At 41.6% G+C, this 15768-nt stretch overlaps 1 protein-coding gene across 1 annotated transcript; it reads right to left on the bottom strand.

The window, feature by feature from the left end:
- Positions 1 to 14683, bottom strand: TICAM2 (TIR domain containing adaptor molecule 2). The gene is made up of 2 exons (XM_072958032.1): positions 14557 to 14683; positions 1 to 2727 (listed from the first exon to the last, which is right to left on the bottom strand). Exon 2 carries the CDS (start codon positions 2666 to 2668, stop codon positions 1976 to 1978), a length of 693 nt encoding a protein of 230 aa, XP_072814133.1. The 5' UTR covers positions 2669 to 2727; positions 14557 to 14683; the 3' UTR covers positions 1 to 1975.
- Positions 14684 to 15768: the final 1085 nt, after the last annotated feature.

Genomic DNA, 15768 nt, shown 5'->3' with positions numbered 1-15768 from the left:
TCAAAGGCAAAGAATAAAGACATTTATTTTAAAAACACCATCCAGCATCAATTGCTCCAACTTTGGCAGGCAGGAAGGGTGGGCGATTAATGAATGTTTTACTTTTATGTGAATTTGGAGATACAGGAAGCAATATGGCAAAAAAAAAAGTCCTTATCATTAGAACTGAAGAAGAAAAGTGAGTAGTAAGCTACTACGATAGAAGAAGAAGTTCATCTTTGATATGTACTAACAGAGGCGAGGCTTGACTTACTCACACGATTATGAAACATGCTGGCTCATGACCAGGAAAAGGCAGACTGCAGAAGGATGTGAGCAGACCCCAGTGTTAGTAGGGGAAATGGAGAAGTGGGGATAAAGAGAAAGAAAAATTAGGCAGAATGTCTTTGCTCAAGAGTCCCTAGGAAAAAAAATGTATTAAAAAAAGCTCTGTAAGCAAGTATCGCAATACTTTTCTGTGACTATCAAAGTGTAATGCACAGCATTAGAAATCAGTTACGCTGTAAACATGTAAGAATATCCTTTCATTGTAAGCATATATATATGAAGCCTCCTGCATCTACTATATTATATATCACATTATAAAATTCTATCTTTTTTTGCTTATTCCCTTCTCTGGTTCCTAGTTGTTCACATTCTGGGAGAAGACAAAGACCTTCAGATTCATCAATCCAGTGCTTTCATTTCCCAGATAAAAGAGGGGGAGTCGCTGGCCCATGGTCACACTCATCCTCAGTGAAAGAGACTGGACTGGTCAGGTGTCCTGACCCCCCACTGGGTGCCTTTCTCATGACATGACGGGATTCACACTCCACCCTATCCCTGGTCTGGACTTGGTGGTTCCCCTCCACCGCAGCTGGGGCAGAAAGGCTGTGAGAGAAAGGAACTGGTCTCACTCTGAGAGTGGGACACAGAAGGGGAGGCCATAAAACACATCTCCTACTCCTATCCCAAGTCTGAAAATCATCTACACCACACACACACAGACACACACACACACACATACACACACACACACACACGAATCAGGCTACTCTAATCACCACGCTGAGAAATATTTCCTGGATAGAGCATTGCGGAAAAAGGACAGAGGAATTTTTAAAGGCTGCCAGAGGAGAGGTTACTGATTTCTAAAGGAGAACATCTGGCCAAATACATCTACACCTTTCAGAAGCTCTTCACATAAAGCATTGGTTACAGAAGTGACTACCGTCGAGAATTTCTGACTCCAGGGGTCATCACAACACCAGACATGGAGTCCCTAACCACACTGTTATCAAATGTGCCACTAATTAGTGGTGGGAATTGCCTCCAGGGATGCAAATTCCAGCAGAAATTCCAGAAAACACATTTGATTGGATTCTTGTAAAAAGCCCCACCATTCTCACATCTATTTTTGGTTTCATATTTATCAGCACTCAACATTCCAAAGGTAAACCCAAACAAACAAAACAAATCCTCAAAAAACCATTGTAAATGTTCCAGTCTGCCTGTCCCTCTTGCTGGGTGGCAGTAGCGGCAACACTCCCCTGCAACATTCACGAGAGGTGCCTTAAGAGGGAGGAGGGCAGATCTCTCGAGGCCATTTTTCTCTCCATGTCCTTTGAGAACAAAACGAATGTGACACTGGATTTTAAAAATATTCATCATAAGTTTCTGTTCACATTCAATACAAGGAATACGAATTTAAAATACTCTTTGTCGTAATCACGAACTAGGAAAACTGTGAGAGGAAACAGAGTTCTTGAAACTCTTGAGAATTTCAAGTTTATGGCCACATGAAAAAGTACCGCAATTCTATAGCTTGTCCTGCAGAAATTTAGCCTTCTTGTGCTCTTAGTTTCTATAAGAGCAAGGATCTCTTTCATTTAAACTTTTCCTAGAAATTTGCTTTCTCAAATGAAGACAAATCACTCATTTTACAAAATAAGAGCAAGCCATGTGTCGTGTGTCCATCTCAGGCGGTAAATCGCCTTCATACCATATTTCTGGTTTCTTTCCATATAGCTTGTTGTATCTTATACACAGACTCCTGAAAAATCCTTTCCACTTGTGTAGGAAAGCCACGACCTTCTTCCTCCAGGGCGTTGATGGTTCGCAGAGCAAAGGGAGTCCTTTCCCGGGGCAGGGGGCTGTTGAGGGGCCGCATGGGGATGACAGAGTTGTACTTGTGCTGCCGGTTCACGGAGTTCATGAGGGATGTGTAGAACTGGAACTTACACCAGGTGTCTCTTAAAAAGTTCTCGGTCAACAGTAAGATTGTCCAGGCAGACCCATTGACGGCATCATCTAAATTCTGTAAATGCTGTCTGCCACAGGGCATCTCGGCAAAGATTATGCCAGGTTTGATGCCGAAGTCATTTTGCAGCAGATTCTGTACTCTGAGGGCTTCATCTGTGTCGTCCTCGGCGTGCAGTATCACAAATTTGAAGAACACCTCCTCTTCTTCTGCTTCCTCTTCAGGCCTCTCCTCCCCCGCCTCGGCTCCCTCCTGTCCCTCTGCTGGCATCTCTGCTACACTGCTCTGCACAACATGATCACGCAGGGAGTGCTCTTCAGATTTCCCGGAATCTGACTTGTGATGTCTTTGACTTGTATCCACACTGTGGCTTTTACCCCAAGAGAGAGAAAGAGGGCAGGGATCCGTTTTAGACTTCCCGATACCCATGATAAATATCCAAGTCAGAAGAGGAAAGCTTCATTTATTTCTCAGCATTACTTTTCATTCTAAAAGCAGAAATAATAAAGCAGAAGGATATTATAAATCTGATCAAAACATTAAAATTGGAAACTTTCATTCAACCTGAAATCCTCAAAAAGGTTACAATATAAAGGTCACTAAGAAAGAAATGCCAAACAAATGACTGGGAAATAAAATCACTAATCTTTTTTGAGCTTTACAAGGGCTCCCACAGGTAGTCAAGGGTAAGTTAAACAGAGGGTCCAGTTTAATACAACAGGAGACATTTGAAATCTTTAATGGTGTTATATTAGCACTATAAGCCTCCAGATTAAAATTAATTACTTTGGATTTTAGTGAAAATCAGGTACCATATCACTCTACTCAAATGGAGTTTAAGTCCAGCTTCTCCATAACCAAATTATTGTGTAAACTAGAAAAAGGAAAGCTTAAAGAAACAGAATATTCAAATATCAAATACAAAATTTATTTTTGTCAGTTTTTTTAATCTTTTCAAAGACTAGCTCTTTGTTTTATTGATCTTTCCTACTGCTTTCTTGGTTTCTATTTATTTCTGCTATAATCTTTTTTTTTTTGAACCCAGGACCTCACGCATGCTAAGCATGTGTTCTACCACTAAGCTATACCCACCCCACCCCCACACAAAATTTATTTTGGCATCAAACACAAACACAAAACAGAATAAAAATATCCTACAATGGCTAACAGGTAGCTCTACTGACTCAGAATAAGGATCTGAAATGTCAAAGGAAATGTTGCCCAGGATTCATTGGGTCAAAGTTTTTCTGTTTGCCTAGAGTCAGGCACTGTTATAATGAGGCTAGTGGAGAAATCGTAATAAGGGTTGTGAAAAGTAAGGAATGCCTTTTTTTTCAGCTAATCTTTGTAATACTTAAGAAAGCATATTTATTCACCCAGGGAAAAATTAACATCTTGGTTTGGAAGTGAAAGCTGGAAACAAAGCCTTGTGATTTTCTCCAGTGAAACCAACAAATAATCTTTATACTCTATACTCATTCTTTTATTTTAAAAATCCTAAATTCAGAGTGGAAGAATTAGATCAGCTGTGAAAGGCACTCAGTATGAATTTAATTTAAATAAATCTTCAGGTAATGTTGGCAATATTGTTACTATAACCCTCAAATAGTTAGTTTCAAGGGGGATTCTTTTATCAAAAGACAGAAAATTTGGAATAGGTAAACATAAATTCCATATTTTCAAATATGGGCCCATAGGCTATATTCTAAAGCATTTTTTTAATGTTCATGGGCAAAGACCAGAGTTTAAGATGAAATTAGAATTATATTCATAACAACATAAGTAACATGGCTACGCATGCCAAAATAATTCAGGTTTAGAAGAAATCGTTCAGTAAAAATAGTGAAAAACTGTTATGGGAAAAAAATATAAGGAAAAACCCAAAGAAAATTTCTTTCTAATGCATATAAAGACCGAAAGGGTTTGCTACTGTCTCTGAATAGCGTTAAGAATTTGTGTCTATTGCCTCTCATTTATTCTGTCTGTACTTGAGGTTCAGATCCACAGCACATTGTGCCAGCCACCCAGAGGTAGTCTAAGGCATGACAACCCTCAAATGCTACATACATACACCCCAAATAATAAACCCAAATGAATTCAGATTCTTTTCATTGGTTAGGATTAACTGACGATTTTGTTACTGCAGCATAAAGAGAAGTTTTACTATGCAAAGCTGCAGAAAGAGGCTTAACCTGCATAAAAAAAAATTGTGAAACCATTCGGGGAAATCATTTAAAGTGTCAATTAAAATGATCTTCATTTATTCATTGAGATAGGTTTGTTAAACCAACTCAACCCCTTTATCCTAATCACCAGCCACTGCAGATGAGTGCATCTGAAGGTTTAACAGTTTTTCATAAAAAGTGTCAAAAATTTCCAGGGTAACAAAATACTTTGAAATAAATAAAAATAAACAACAATAAAAAATAATTACACTTTTAGGTCTTATTTTCCTCAAACACTGGTCAGCAAAACAGAACAATAGTCCAGAAATCTAAGACATGCTATTCCAGCTTCCGAACGCTCCTGCCCCCCCCACCCCCAAGCAGACCAGGGAGGAGAAACTCGGTGACAGTGTTCGAAAAACTTCACCATAACCTTCTAACTTGGAGGGGGAGAGCAAGGAGACAGCCAAGGGAAAAAGATGTGGGATGCGCTGTGCTGGAGATCCGCCTTTCCCACCACCACGTGACTCAGAGATGGGGAAAGGGTCCCTATTCATCAAGGACAGAAGGAAGGGAGAGGACCACACCAGGCTCACCTTGAGCTATTTAACTCCATCAACAGAGAGGTGTCACTACAACAGACCAAAGGCAGGACGCTGCAAGAAATAGGGGAGGGGAGAGCCTGGCAAAGAGAATCCTACGAAGCCTCTTTAAAGTCCTCCTTATCCATTAGGGACAGTCAGCACCAGGGTTAAAACATTTTCAAAGTTTCACCTCCTTCCCCTCAGCTAAGTGGTTGGAAGGAGAATGTGGCCGCTGGGGAGAGGCACATGGGATCACTGGTCACAGGAATAAAAACGTGTGTGTGTACGTTTTTTATTTATTTATTTATTTATTTTAGAAAAGGCAAGCTTTGAAAATATTTACATTGAAAGGTCTCACTCCCTTCCTTGTCTTCTCCATCCATCCTGTTATTCCAATGGCCTCCTACTGGTGACCACTTTTATTAGTTTCTTCAATATCCTTCCACTGTTTCTTAATGAACATGTATGTTCTTTTTTCTTTCCTTTGTCAAAAAAAGTATCATTGTATATATACATACACACCACCAAACAGCAGTAGATACACAGATAAAGAGATTGGTTTTTCCACCAATAATACAACCTCAGAGCCTTCTGCACCAGCATACAGAGAGCTTCCCTGCTCTTATTTACGACATTTCCAGCACGTGAATACATCAGAATCATCCCCTGTTCTTGAACATGAGAGTTGTTTCCAGTCTACTACTATTATGAACAATGCTGTAGTGAACAACTTGGTACAAAGGTCATTTCTTCTGTGTGCAAGTTCATCTGTAGAATAAATCCCCCAAATGGGGTTTCTGTATCAGAGGACAAATGCATGTGCTAGTGACAGCTCTGGCCAAATTGCTCCCTGAAGATTGATAGATAAATAAATAAATAAATATATATATATATATATATATATTTTTTGTTTGTTTGTTTGTTTGTTTTTTGTTTTTTGTTTTGTTTTACTTTTAACTTGACAGAATGGCACGCCCACATCTACCCCAGAAAAAAAATCTAAGACCAAAACTACCAATTACTATTAACCACAGCCCAACTGAGCTAATCACATCCCCTTAGGGCAACAGAAATGTGGAAAAATACAACCCACCAGAATGTAGTCCTTAAATTGAAGTTCCGAAGGGAAGATCAACAGGTCCAAGATGAGAAGGAGAAGAGTCCAGAATGTAGTCACTTTATGTCTAGGCAAAAAAAGGTCCCAACAGAATCCCCCACATTCAACAAGAGTAAGATGAAAAGAACAGCAGGGAATATACGCACACTTGGCAAATATGCACAAATATGACAGGAAATAAAAAAGGCTATAAAGAAGAATCAGAGCATGCAAAACGCAAATTTAAAAGTTCCATTTTCATTAAGACTATGAGCTCTGGACTCAGACTGCCTAATGTAAATTCCAGCCTTATGATAAAAAAAAATTGCGAGACTGTACAGGTTACTCTACCTATATTTCTGTGCTTTGATTTCATCACATGTAAAATAGTGATAATTACAGTACCTATTTTTAAGGTCTTTTATAAAGATCAAATGGCTTAGAAGACGGCTCCATAAATGCTAGCAGAATTACTGTGATTAAATATGTAACAAAAAGTTAAAGAAAACTTTACACAGTTTTACTTTAGTAAAAATAAGAGAAGGCAGAACTAAACAGTGTGGACACAGGTGGCTGGGTGGGTGGATGTGGTCTTGGACATCTGCAGAAGTTCCCTTTCACTCTTCCATTATTCTCAATAAAAGAGGAAGCAAAACCTCATCCTAAGGACTGCCCCAATCCTGAATCTCATTTTGAAACAAAAATGTTACAGGATGGAGCCTGTTGGGGTGAAATTACTGTGTCCACAAGGTTTAATTCATCCTCAGCCCTATGCAATGCTGATCAGTCCCTGTGTGTACTCCTGCCCTAAACCGAAGACTTCTGTGGGTCCTATCTCGGGACAGCCTCTCTCCCTGAAGAAATTTCCAGGGAGGTTCCTCGGGGTGGTTACAGCCCTCAGCCCTCTCACCCCTGTCCCTAACTGAAAACGGAAACATCACTGTGACTTTCTCTCGCCTACTAAGTTTACTTGCCTCACCTAGACCTCTGTGAGAGTTCACTGTATGTGGCAGCTTGGCTGGGCTACAGTGCCTAGTTGTTTGGTCAAACACCAGTCCAGATGTTGCTCTCAAGGTATTTCTCAGATGGAATCGACATTCAAAGCGTAGACTTTGTATAATTCTGAATCACTGTGCTGTACACCTGAAACTAATATAATACTGTAAATCAACTATATTTCCATTTAAAATAAATAAATAAATAAAGCAGTAGACTTGGAGTAAAGAAGATTATCTTCCATAGTCCGTGGAACTTACCCAATAAATGAAGGCCTTAAGAGCAATACTGAGGTTCCCAAAGAAGGAACTCTGCCTTGGATGGCAACAGAGAAATTCCATCTGAGTTTCCAGTCTTCCAACTCAAACCTGCGAAGTCAACTCTGAGTTTCCTGCAGATCTGGGATCTGCCAGCCCCACCAATCACATGAGCCAATTCCTTAAAATGAACCTGTGTGTGTGTGTGTGTGTGTGTGCATGTATGTGTCTATTTATTTATATTTCTCCCATTTGTCTGAAAAATCCAAATACAGCCCTACTCAAAAGTTTATTGCACTCAAATTAAGAGTTATTATTTGCATTTTTAAAACATTTTGACCTCTTGGGAAGAGAGGCTCCCAAACCGTAGTAAAATAGTGATCAGCAGTAATTTGATAATAAAACACATACTCATAAACAATTTTCAACCTGCTCATGTGTTTATCACAGAAAAGCTTATGTGTTTAAATCACTGCCTTTGAAATTTAACACACTTAACAAACATTCAGGCATATAGTACTTGGTTCCTTCAGCCCGAGAGGGCCTTTGAGTTGTCTCTCCTATCTGAATAGCACCATCTTGTGGCAAATACGTATAAAATGAATGGTCTCTTCAGTTAATTCAGTTAATAAATAAAAGTTGTTATTCATGTATAAGTGTTGTTGAAATCTTACTCTGCACCAAGACCTGCTGGGTTTTAGGGATGTGGAGCCAGGATAAGTAGACGATCAGGACTCATTGCCCTGGTGCTCCATTCAGGGAAACAGGTGCTACAAAATCATTCAGGAGGGACACCTACGGGGGGGTGGGGGGTGGGGCTTGCATCAGTAAGGTTGAGAGGGGAACGGTGGGAGCCCCCAAACCAGAATGCAGGGTGCTCAAGAGGCTAGAGGAATTGAGGGCATGGGGAGAGGGGAAAGCTCAGCAAAGAAGGAAAGGAGAAGCCAATAGCTACAAAGGAATGTAGGTCAGGCAAGGATTTCGTTAAGAGAAGAGAAACTCAAGAGTGCTTAGAAATGGAAGGAGTTTGCTAGTTAAGATAAAGAGTATGAAAAGTATGGTGGGAGCTTCTTACAGCTGAGCTGCTTTCCTTTTGGTCATTGGGCAGCTCGGTCTCGCTCCCATTTCCCCTTTCCTGGGGAGAGGAGAGGCTACCTAACTCCTGAGGGTGACAGGTCTGTGATGGATCCTGCAGCTGATGTTGTGACCTATAGGACTTCGGGTTTTACCTTCTTGGGAGAAGGTGAGTGCACTTTGGTTTTTACGAGGGATGGTTGCACTGTACTGGGAGACAGCATACTGTTGTTATTGCTCTGTTAAGAATTGTTATTGCTATTGTTGTCTGGAAGTCTAGGGATGGAAAAAAGGGAAGGTATGGATGGGTGTTCTGTAGCAGATACTGCAGATCTGCTCATCCAAAACTGATTCCACTTTCCTTTTGTGAACCTTCCTGTACTTCCTGGACCCCAAGTACGAAAAGCTGTATTTGCTACACTTTCTTTAAGCCAGAGTTCCAGATGTAATTTAAGTTCTGCCAATCAGATGTACTTTCATGTCTGAGTTGAATATGAAGGGAGGCAGGGGATGAGGCAATTACTTCGCTGGTTAAGACTCTAGCACAGTTGATTCGGGAGCTGGCAGCTTGCTAATCTGGCAGGAGGTTTCATGGCTGTGGCAAAAGCTCCCAGAAACTCAACCCAGAGTCTAGCTCTTCACCTTGCCCAATGACACTGTGCATCCTCTAATGCACACCTTTCTGCTTAGACTAGCTAGAGGAGATACTCAGCAGTTCAACCGAGATTGATACGACATCCAGATACAGGACAGGGAACGACGGCAGAGGGCAGCAGCAAAGCATGGCCTACCACCTGTTCTTCGTAAGTGAAGTTTTACCAGAAGGCAGCCATGCCTGTTCATTTATGTATTGTCTATAGCTAATTTCATGCTCCAGCGGCAGAGCTGGGTAGTTCCAGGAGGAGTTGTAAGGCCTGTAACGTCCACCTTATGTATTGCCAGGACGTAACAGACCTATGCCAGTCAGACAGGGAGCATGTAGGCTTTTCTTTCTGACTTCTTCACATCGGAAGTATTTTAAAATCCCAATGAGGGTCATCAATATGTTCAAGAATAGGATGGGCAGAATTTGAATCCAGCTGATCTTTTGCTAAAATAACATTACTGAGAATCAGCTGTTATTTACTTATTTTCTTTGTGGGGTTGCACAGAATTCATAAGGATGGCAAAGGCCCAGTATAAGTAAAATAATTAATTATCAACTATTACCCATTGATATTTATTCACAGTCCAAGTAAACCAGTGCCTATAATTTTCACTTTAGGTACCAGAGCTTGCATTAGAAAGGTTAGGGTTATGGGATCTATAGGAGTCTATCACCCTGGATCTTCCCTTTATGGCACTAATCACACTATGATTAATTAGATGTTTGAATATCTGCTTATTTCTCATCTCTCCCATTAGACTGTAAACTCTACCAGAATACCACCAAATCTGCCTTCTTGTCGCTGTATCTTGAAAGTCCTGCACATAGTCAGCATTCAACAATACCTTTTGAATGAATGAATGAATGAATGAATGAGGCAATTTTACAAATAAGACTAACACAGTTTTTAAGGTTTAAAGAGATAGCTCTTTAGCATCCCTATTACATAAATTACTGACTCAATTAGAATAGGGACTAACCAATCCAAGTATTTATCTTACTGGATTTTTTAATGAGCAATTATGTTACATTTTTAAAATACTATGTAGATATAGTTATGGTACTGTCATTTCAAGATACAGCTTGATCATATTTGGCAGAAAACATCTCCTTTTATCTCCATGTTAAGTACTCCTGCTCCGGACACCCATAATATCCTGTTCATATCTCTTATAATATGTATCACATAGCACTTCTAACTTGTCTTCCTTGCTCACCTGGGAGGTAGCTTCCACCCCATTTCCCCAGACTTCTCCACCATGGTAAATGGCACTGTCATTTGCCCAGTTACAATAAACAGAAACCTCAGGCATCTCTGGCACGCTCCCCCTCCACTCCTACACTTTTACTTCCAAGCTGTCATGAAGTCCTGTCTAGTCAACCTGCAAAACACATCTCAAAATGTTCCACTTTCCTTCCCATCATGCTTTCGCTCTAGATCAACATCTCTCCCCTGGTCTCTATGCTGCTTCCTAATTGTCTCATACACCCACTCTTGGTCAGGCTAATCCATTCTCTACTTAGTAGCCACAATGATCTTTCTAAGCACATACATCTGATTAGATTACTCCATTTACAACCCTGCAATAGCTTCCAAATGCTCTTAGAATCATGAGCTCTCAACATAGCAAAGGATGCCCTGCATGATATGGCTCCTTCAGCTCCAACCTCATCTCATGCTTTTCTCCCCTTTACACCTCCAGTTCCCTGCATGTGGGCCTTTTTTTTTTTCTTTTCCAGCTTCTCAAACTTGCTCAGCTTTCTCCTGTCACAGGATCTTTGGAAACATTTTATTGCAATTTTGAAGTATGAGTTACCTGACTACATTTTCTTATTATTAGAGAACTTGTACATTGTATCACAGGCTGGCCAACATTCCACTGGAGGTAAGCAATCAAAATGTTCAAAAAGTAGGGGGGGATGGCAACATAAACTATGTCCTATTATTCATATGATTGAATCCTATTAAATCATTAAAATGTCTACAAATACTATGAATTATTTTAATGACATGAGAAAATACTTCCATAAGAAAAAGTTAAAAAGCAGACTACAAAAGAGCACTTACAGTAGGATCTCAACTTGGTGAAAACAAACTATAGAGAAAATAGGATGGAAAGAAGTATAGCAAAAAGGTAATGGTGGTTATCTGTGGATGGCAGACACGTGAATGTACATCCATCCATATCTATATCCTCTTTTTCTACAATGATAATGCAATCTAGGGGGAGAAAAGATTTTTTAGTAAATAAGTTGTTTTCCAGGTTCTGTATTTTTAAATAAAGATCAAGTGAACTTGATGCCCTAGACAGTGTTCCCGATGTGCCATACCTGCACATTCCGGGGGGATTTAGCTCACTTCCAGGTTTAACTCTATTCCAGCTCTTGTTTTTTTTTAAATCTAGATGCAAATTTTCCAATAGTCTAGGTTTTCTAACTAAACCAAACAAGGGTACCCCAATATTTTACTTAATTACAAGCACTAGAGGGCAGAGTATTCATCCCCATAGTACCTAAAACAGGTCCTTGAGCAAGTAAATGTTTCATTACTTAAAAAAAAAAAGCTTCTGTCAGGTAGAAAAACAAAAATACACAAACTGATCGTCCACTGGGCCCCTGCTTTTTGACCTGTGGCACCTGTCTCTTCTCTCAGCTGCTGGGGAGCTCCGAGTGGATGAATGCTCTCTAACCAACACACAGAAGCTTGTGCAGGAGTCTGGATCCTGACTTCACTCATGGCCTCCCTTTAACCATCCTACTCTTCCATTCTTCCATATTCCAAATCTCTTTATTTTAAAATTTTGTTTCATCTTCTATCATATTTATTCATGCATCTGAAATCCTAATTTGAAAAGGAGAAAAACGAATGTTTCTGTTCTTCTAAAAGAGAGGAAGGTAGTACGTATGCTACTGATAACATCACAGAACTAGTTCCTTGCAGTTAAAATGAAAAATAAATATTATAAATTAAACAGTCTTTTATCCTCTAACAGCTTTTTATGAAGATGAAAACACTGTTTTTTATTTCCATTCCCACATATTTTTAAATGAGAACTGAATTTTGCTATGAAATCTTAATATTCTGATACTGGCTAAGTCACTACACACGTTAAAAACTTGTATAATATTCTCTGAACAAGCTCCTTCATTCTTCTTCCCATTAAAACGTTACTGGTATCATTCAACAAGGTTCCAGATCAGAAACTACTGCTACCCACTGAAGCAAAGGAATTGAAAAAAAAATTATTGCATATTCTTTCCAGTAAACTGAGTATTTTCCTTTCATTTTCTATATTTAAAAATGAGAACTGGCCTTAGAAGGAAAAATCTCCAAACCAGGAAGAACATTTTATAAAAACAGAGTGTAAGGGCAAACTGTATATCTTATCAAAATGAGACTCAAGAGTAAGATGCTGGTGCCTTTTTAATATTAGAAAGCCCTAGTAACCAACAATGATTCAAAGGTGCCATGAGCTTCATGGAGTATTAGAGAATAATGTTCAGTAGCTGACAGCCACCGACCTAGAGTTATCAGTAACAAAAGGATATTAGCAGGACGATGGCAGTCACCCCTGATCAGCATCTTAACAGGGAGGGAAGTGAGGAAAGTGACAGTGTCCAGCCTGGGGTGGTCTAGCAGAGGTCCACTGCAGCCAAAGAGAACAGCAGCAAGATCAGAGCCACAACTATGAAGTGAGCCCGGGGGAAAGGAGGAGAGATCTGAGAAGCAGTCAGGGGTTAGATGAGCCACACAAGGCTTTGAGCCATCGTACGAATTTGGTTTTTATGATTCTGATGAGAAGCCACCAGAAGGTTTGAAGGGAAGTGAAAGTTCTGATTATATATTTTTAAAAATCATTGCTGTTTGGAGAAGCACTGTAGAGGAGGAGGAAGGGTAGAAGCAGAAAGAACAAATCAGAGACCTCACAGTCACCCAAGTAAAAGGGAATTGTGGTTTGTATTAGGGAGAGAGTAATACGTGGTCAAATTTGAGATACCTTTTTCCGAGCAGAGGTAACAGAATTTGCTGGATGCTCGGATGTGGGATCTGAACTAAAAAGAGGAGTCAATGGTGATCCTAGAGTTTCAGCCTCATTGACTGGCCATAAGATCTCCTGTGGTAAGGAAGGTAACTGAGTGGGAAACAAGAGAGGACTGAGTGAGTGTGTATCAGTAATTCTGTTTGGACATACTAAATTTAAATGCCGATCAGACTTCCAAGTGGAGATGTTGAGTAAATAGCTAGATATATGTACCTAGAGTTCAGGAGAGAAGTAAAGCTAGGGAGAAAAATTTGGAAGTCATCAGCTTATAGATGTTATTTATTGTCAAGACTTATGACTTGGAATAGAAATTGCCTTGGGAGAAAGTATGCTCGAAAGAGAATATGGCCAAGAACTGAGCCCTGCGGCGGTTGGGAAAAGGAAAAGCCTGGAAACACAGCAGAAGTGACCAGTGAGATGGAAGGAAATGTAGGAGAACGTGGTGGTCTGGAAGCCAAAGAAAAAATACCACGGAGAAGGGAGCGATCAGCTGTGTCACAGGAGGTGAAAACTTGCACAGTCACTGGATTTCTCAAGTGACAACGGGAGTGATCTCACTGGTGACTTGGGGGTGAGGGAGACAAAATGCCTGAGATGAGAGGGTGGAGGAGGAACAGGAGTGTAAATAGACGCTTGGAGGCAAGTCTTTCAAAGGACTTTTTTTCTTTCTCTCTTTCTTTTCTTTAAATAAAAGGGAGCAAAGAAATGGGTGGGTCATAGAAGGAGATGTTTGGTCAAGGGGGGTGGTATTTAAAGACAAGAAATTTATCAGTGTTTAAATGAATAAATTTTAAAATACCACAAGTAGCAAAGGACTCAACAAAAGAGGTGCAAAAGATGCAACAGTATAAACGCGGTTTAGATTTCAGGTTCCATACAGCTGGACTTTGCTTCAGCAGGAAAGGCATTCATTATTCTATACCTGTTCATCTACTCTCAGATTTCAATGAGATATAAAATGCAGTTGCTTAACTCCATTTATAACCAACGCATCATTTAAAATGTATCATATTTTTGAAGAAAAAAAAACCTCTACTGCCATGAAAAACTGGAGGTCCTAACTAACACACAACTGAAAACGAGCTCACAGCTGCCAGCACCAGTTACTTCTATCCAAATTAGCTTTTGGACAAGATCTCAAAGAGAAAACCAAAACCAAAACTTTCAGCACTGATTCAGGGGGGCCTGGAAGAGGCTCCCAAAGAACCTTTAAGCCGTTTGAGATGCTGGGCTCTTTGCTTAGAGTTCCGAGGTTTCTTTGAAAAGTAGGTTTTCTAGTCAACATGAAACTTATGAGAGAGGCAGGGAGTTGCGTGGGTTCTCCTTCAGAGAGAGGCAGGGCCGAAAGGAGGGCTGCGCCCCGCCCCCCGCCCCCCAGGCCCCCGCCGGCCGGGAGCGCCCCGCGCGCGCCCCGGCCCCGCACCCCAGCCCCCCAGCCCCGGCGCCCGCTACTTGCCGGAGAAGCGGGCGGGCGGCGCGGCAGCCCCACCGCGGCTCGTCCTCCTCGCCCGCCGAGCGTGGCGCGACTTCCCCTCGGCTGCGGGCCCGCGGCGCCGCACTTCGCGTCCCCACGCCCTCTGCCCGGCTCCGCTCGAGCCGGGACGCGCGGAAGTCTGGGGACCGCCGAGTCTCCTCCCCTCGGAGACGCGCCGCCACTTAACCCTTGCAGGCCGGCCTGCCGGGCGCGGGGCCGCCCCACCGGGGAGGGTCCGGGGTTAGCGAGCCTGGAAGTTTCTGGGCGGCGGGGAGGAGCGGGCCCAGGAGGGCGGAGGAGGGGAATTCGCGCGGGAAACTCTCCCGGCGCTGCTGCCTTTATTTTTTTATTTACATATATTTTATATTTATATGTCCCCGTAAAGCCCGACTTCGAGGCTGGGAGGGAAGAGGACTCCAATGTGTCCGTTCCTTACAGACCTGGGTGCTGGGGTGGGAGCAGCAGCCACTGCCCCCGCGCCTACCTAGCACATCCAACACTGAGCCTGCGGCCAAGCCTGGGCTCCCAAAAGACGAAGCCTCTAGACTGTAAATGAAGAAAACAGCCGGTCTCGCCCAAACAAGCCCTCTAAGAGCCTGCCCGAGGTACAGCGACTCGCCAGGTCCTCCAAGTTGACCTCTTAGCTTTAACTTTCCCTTTGGGGTTCTCTCACTGACTATTGCTGCGGTAAACCACCCTGAATGGGGGTGGCGGCGCATCAGGAACCCGCAATCTTTCCCCCACCTCCGAAAAAAGCCACCTTGAGAGAGATTCTTTCTCAAGAGTCTTTTTCACAGCCGAAGCAGACTGGAACTCTGCTGAATATTAAGGAAGGACAAAAAAGCAATCAAGTAATCTAAGAAGCACAGAAAGCCTGATAAAAGCCAAATACGTGATCCTACCGTCTCTACCTCAGGCTCCCAATCCTAGTCATTCCCAGGGAAGCCAGTTCAGAAACTGTGCCTCCACCCACCCACCTAAGTCTTAATTTTCAGGCAATCCCTACTTACTGCCAAAGGAGGGAAACCCATTTCCAAATCTCAGAGATGATAATGGATAGAAAATTCCTTGGCATTGTGCCTTATACTCATCCTACTTGTTAAAATTCTTCTCTTTCAGTCTCTGCCTGTTCGTCTTCCTCTGGCAACCCTTCAAATCGCTGCTTTTCGAAACTTTTCATTGAAATACCACTAA

This window comes from Vicugna pacos, chromosome 3, assembly GCF_048564905.1.
Source record: "Vicugna pacos chromosome 3, VicPac4, whole genome shotgun sequence".
Classification (NCBI taxonomy): Eukaryota; Metazoa; Chordata; class Mammalia; order Artiodactyla; family Camelidae; genus Vicugna; species Vicugna pacos.
This window is presented reverse-complemented; position numbering and strand designations above follow the sequence as displayed.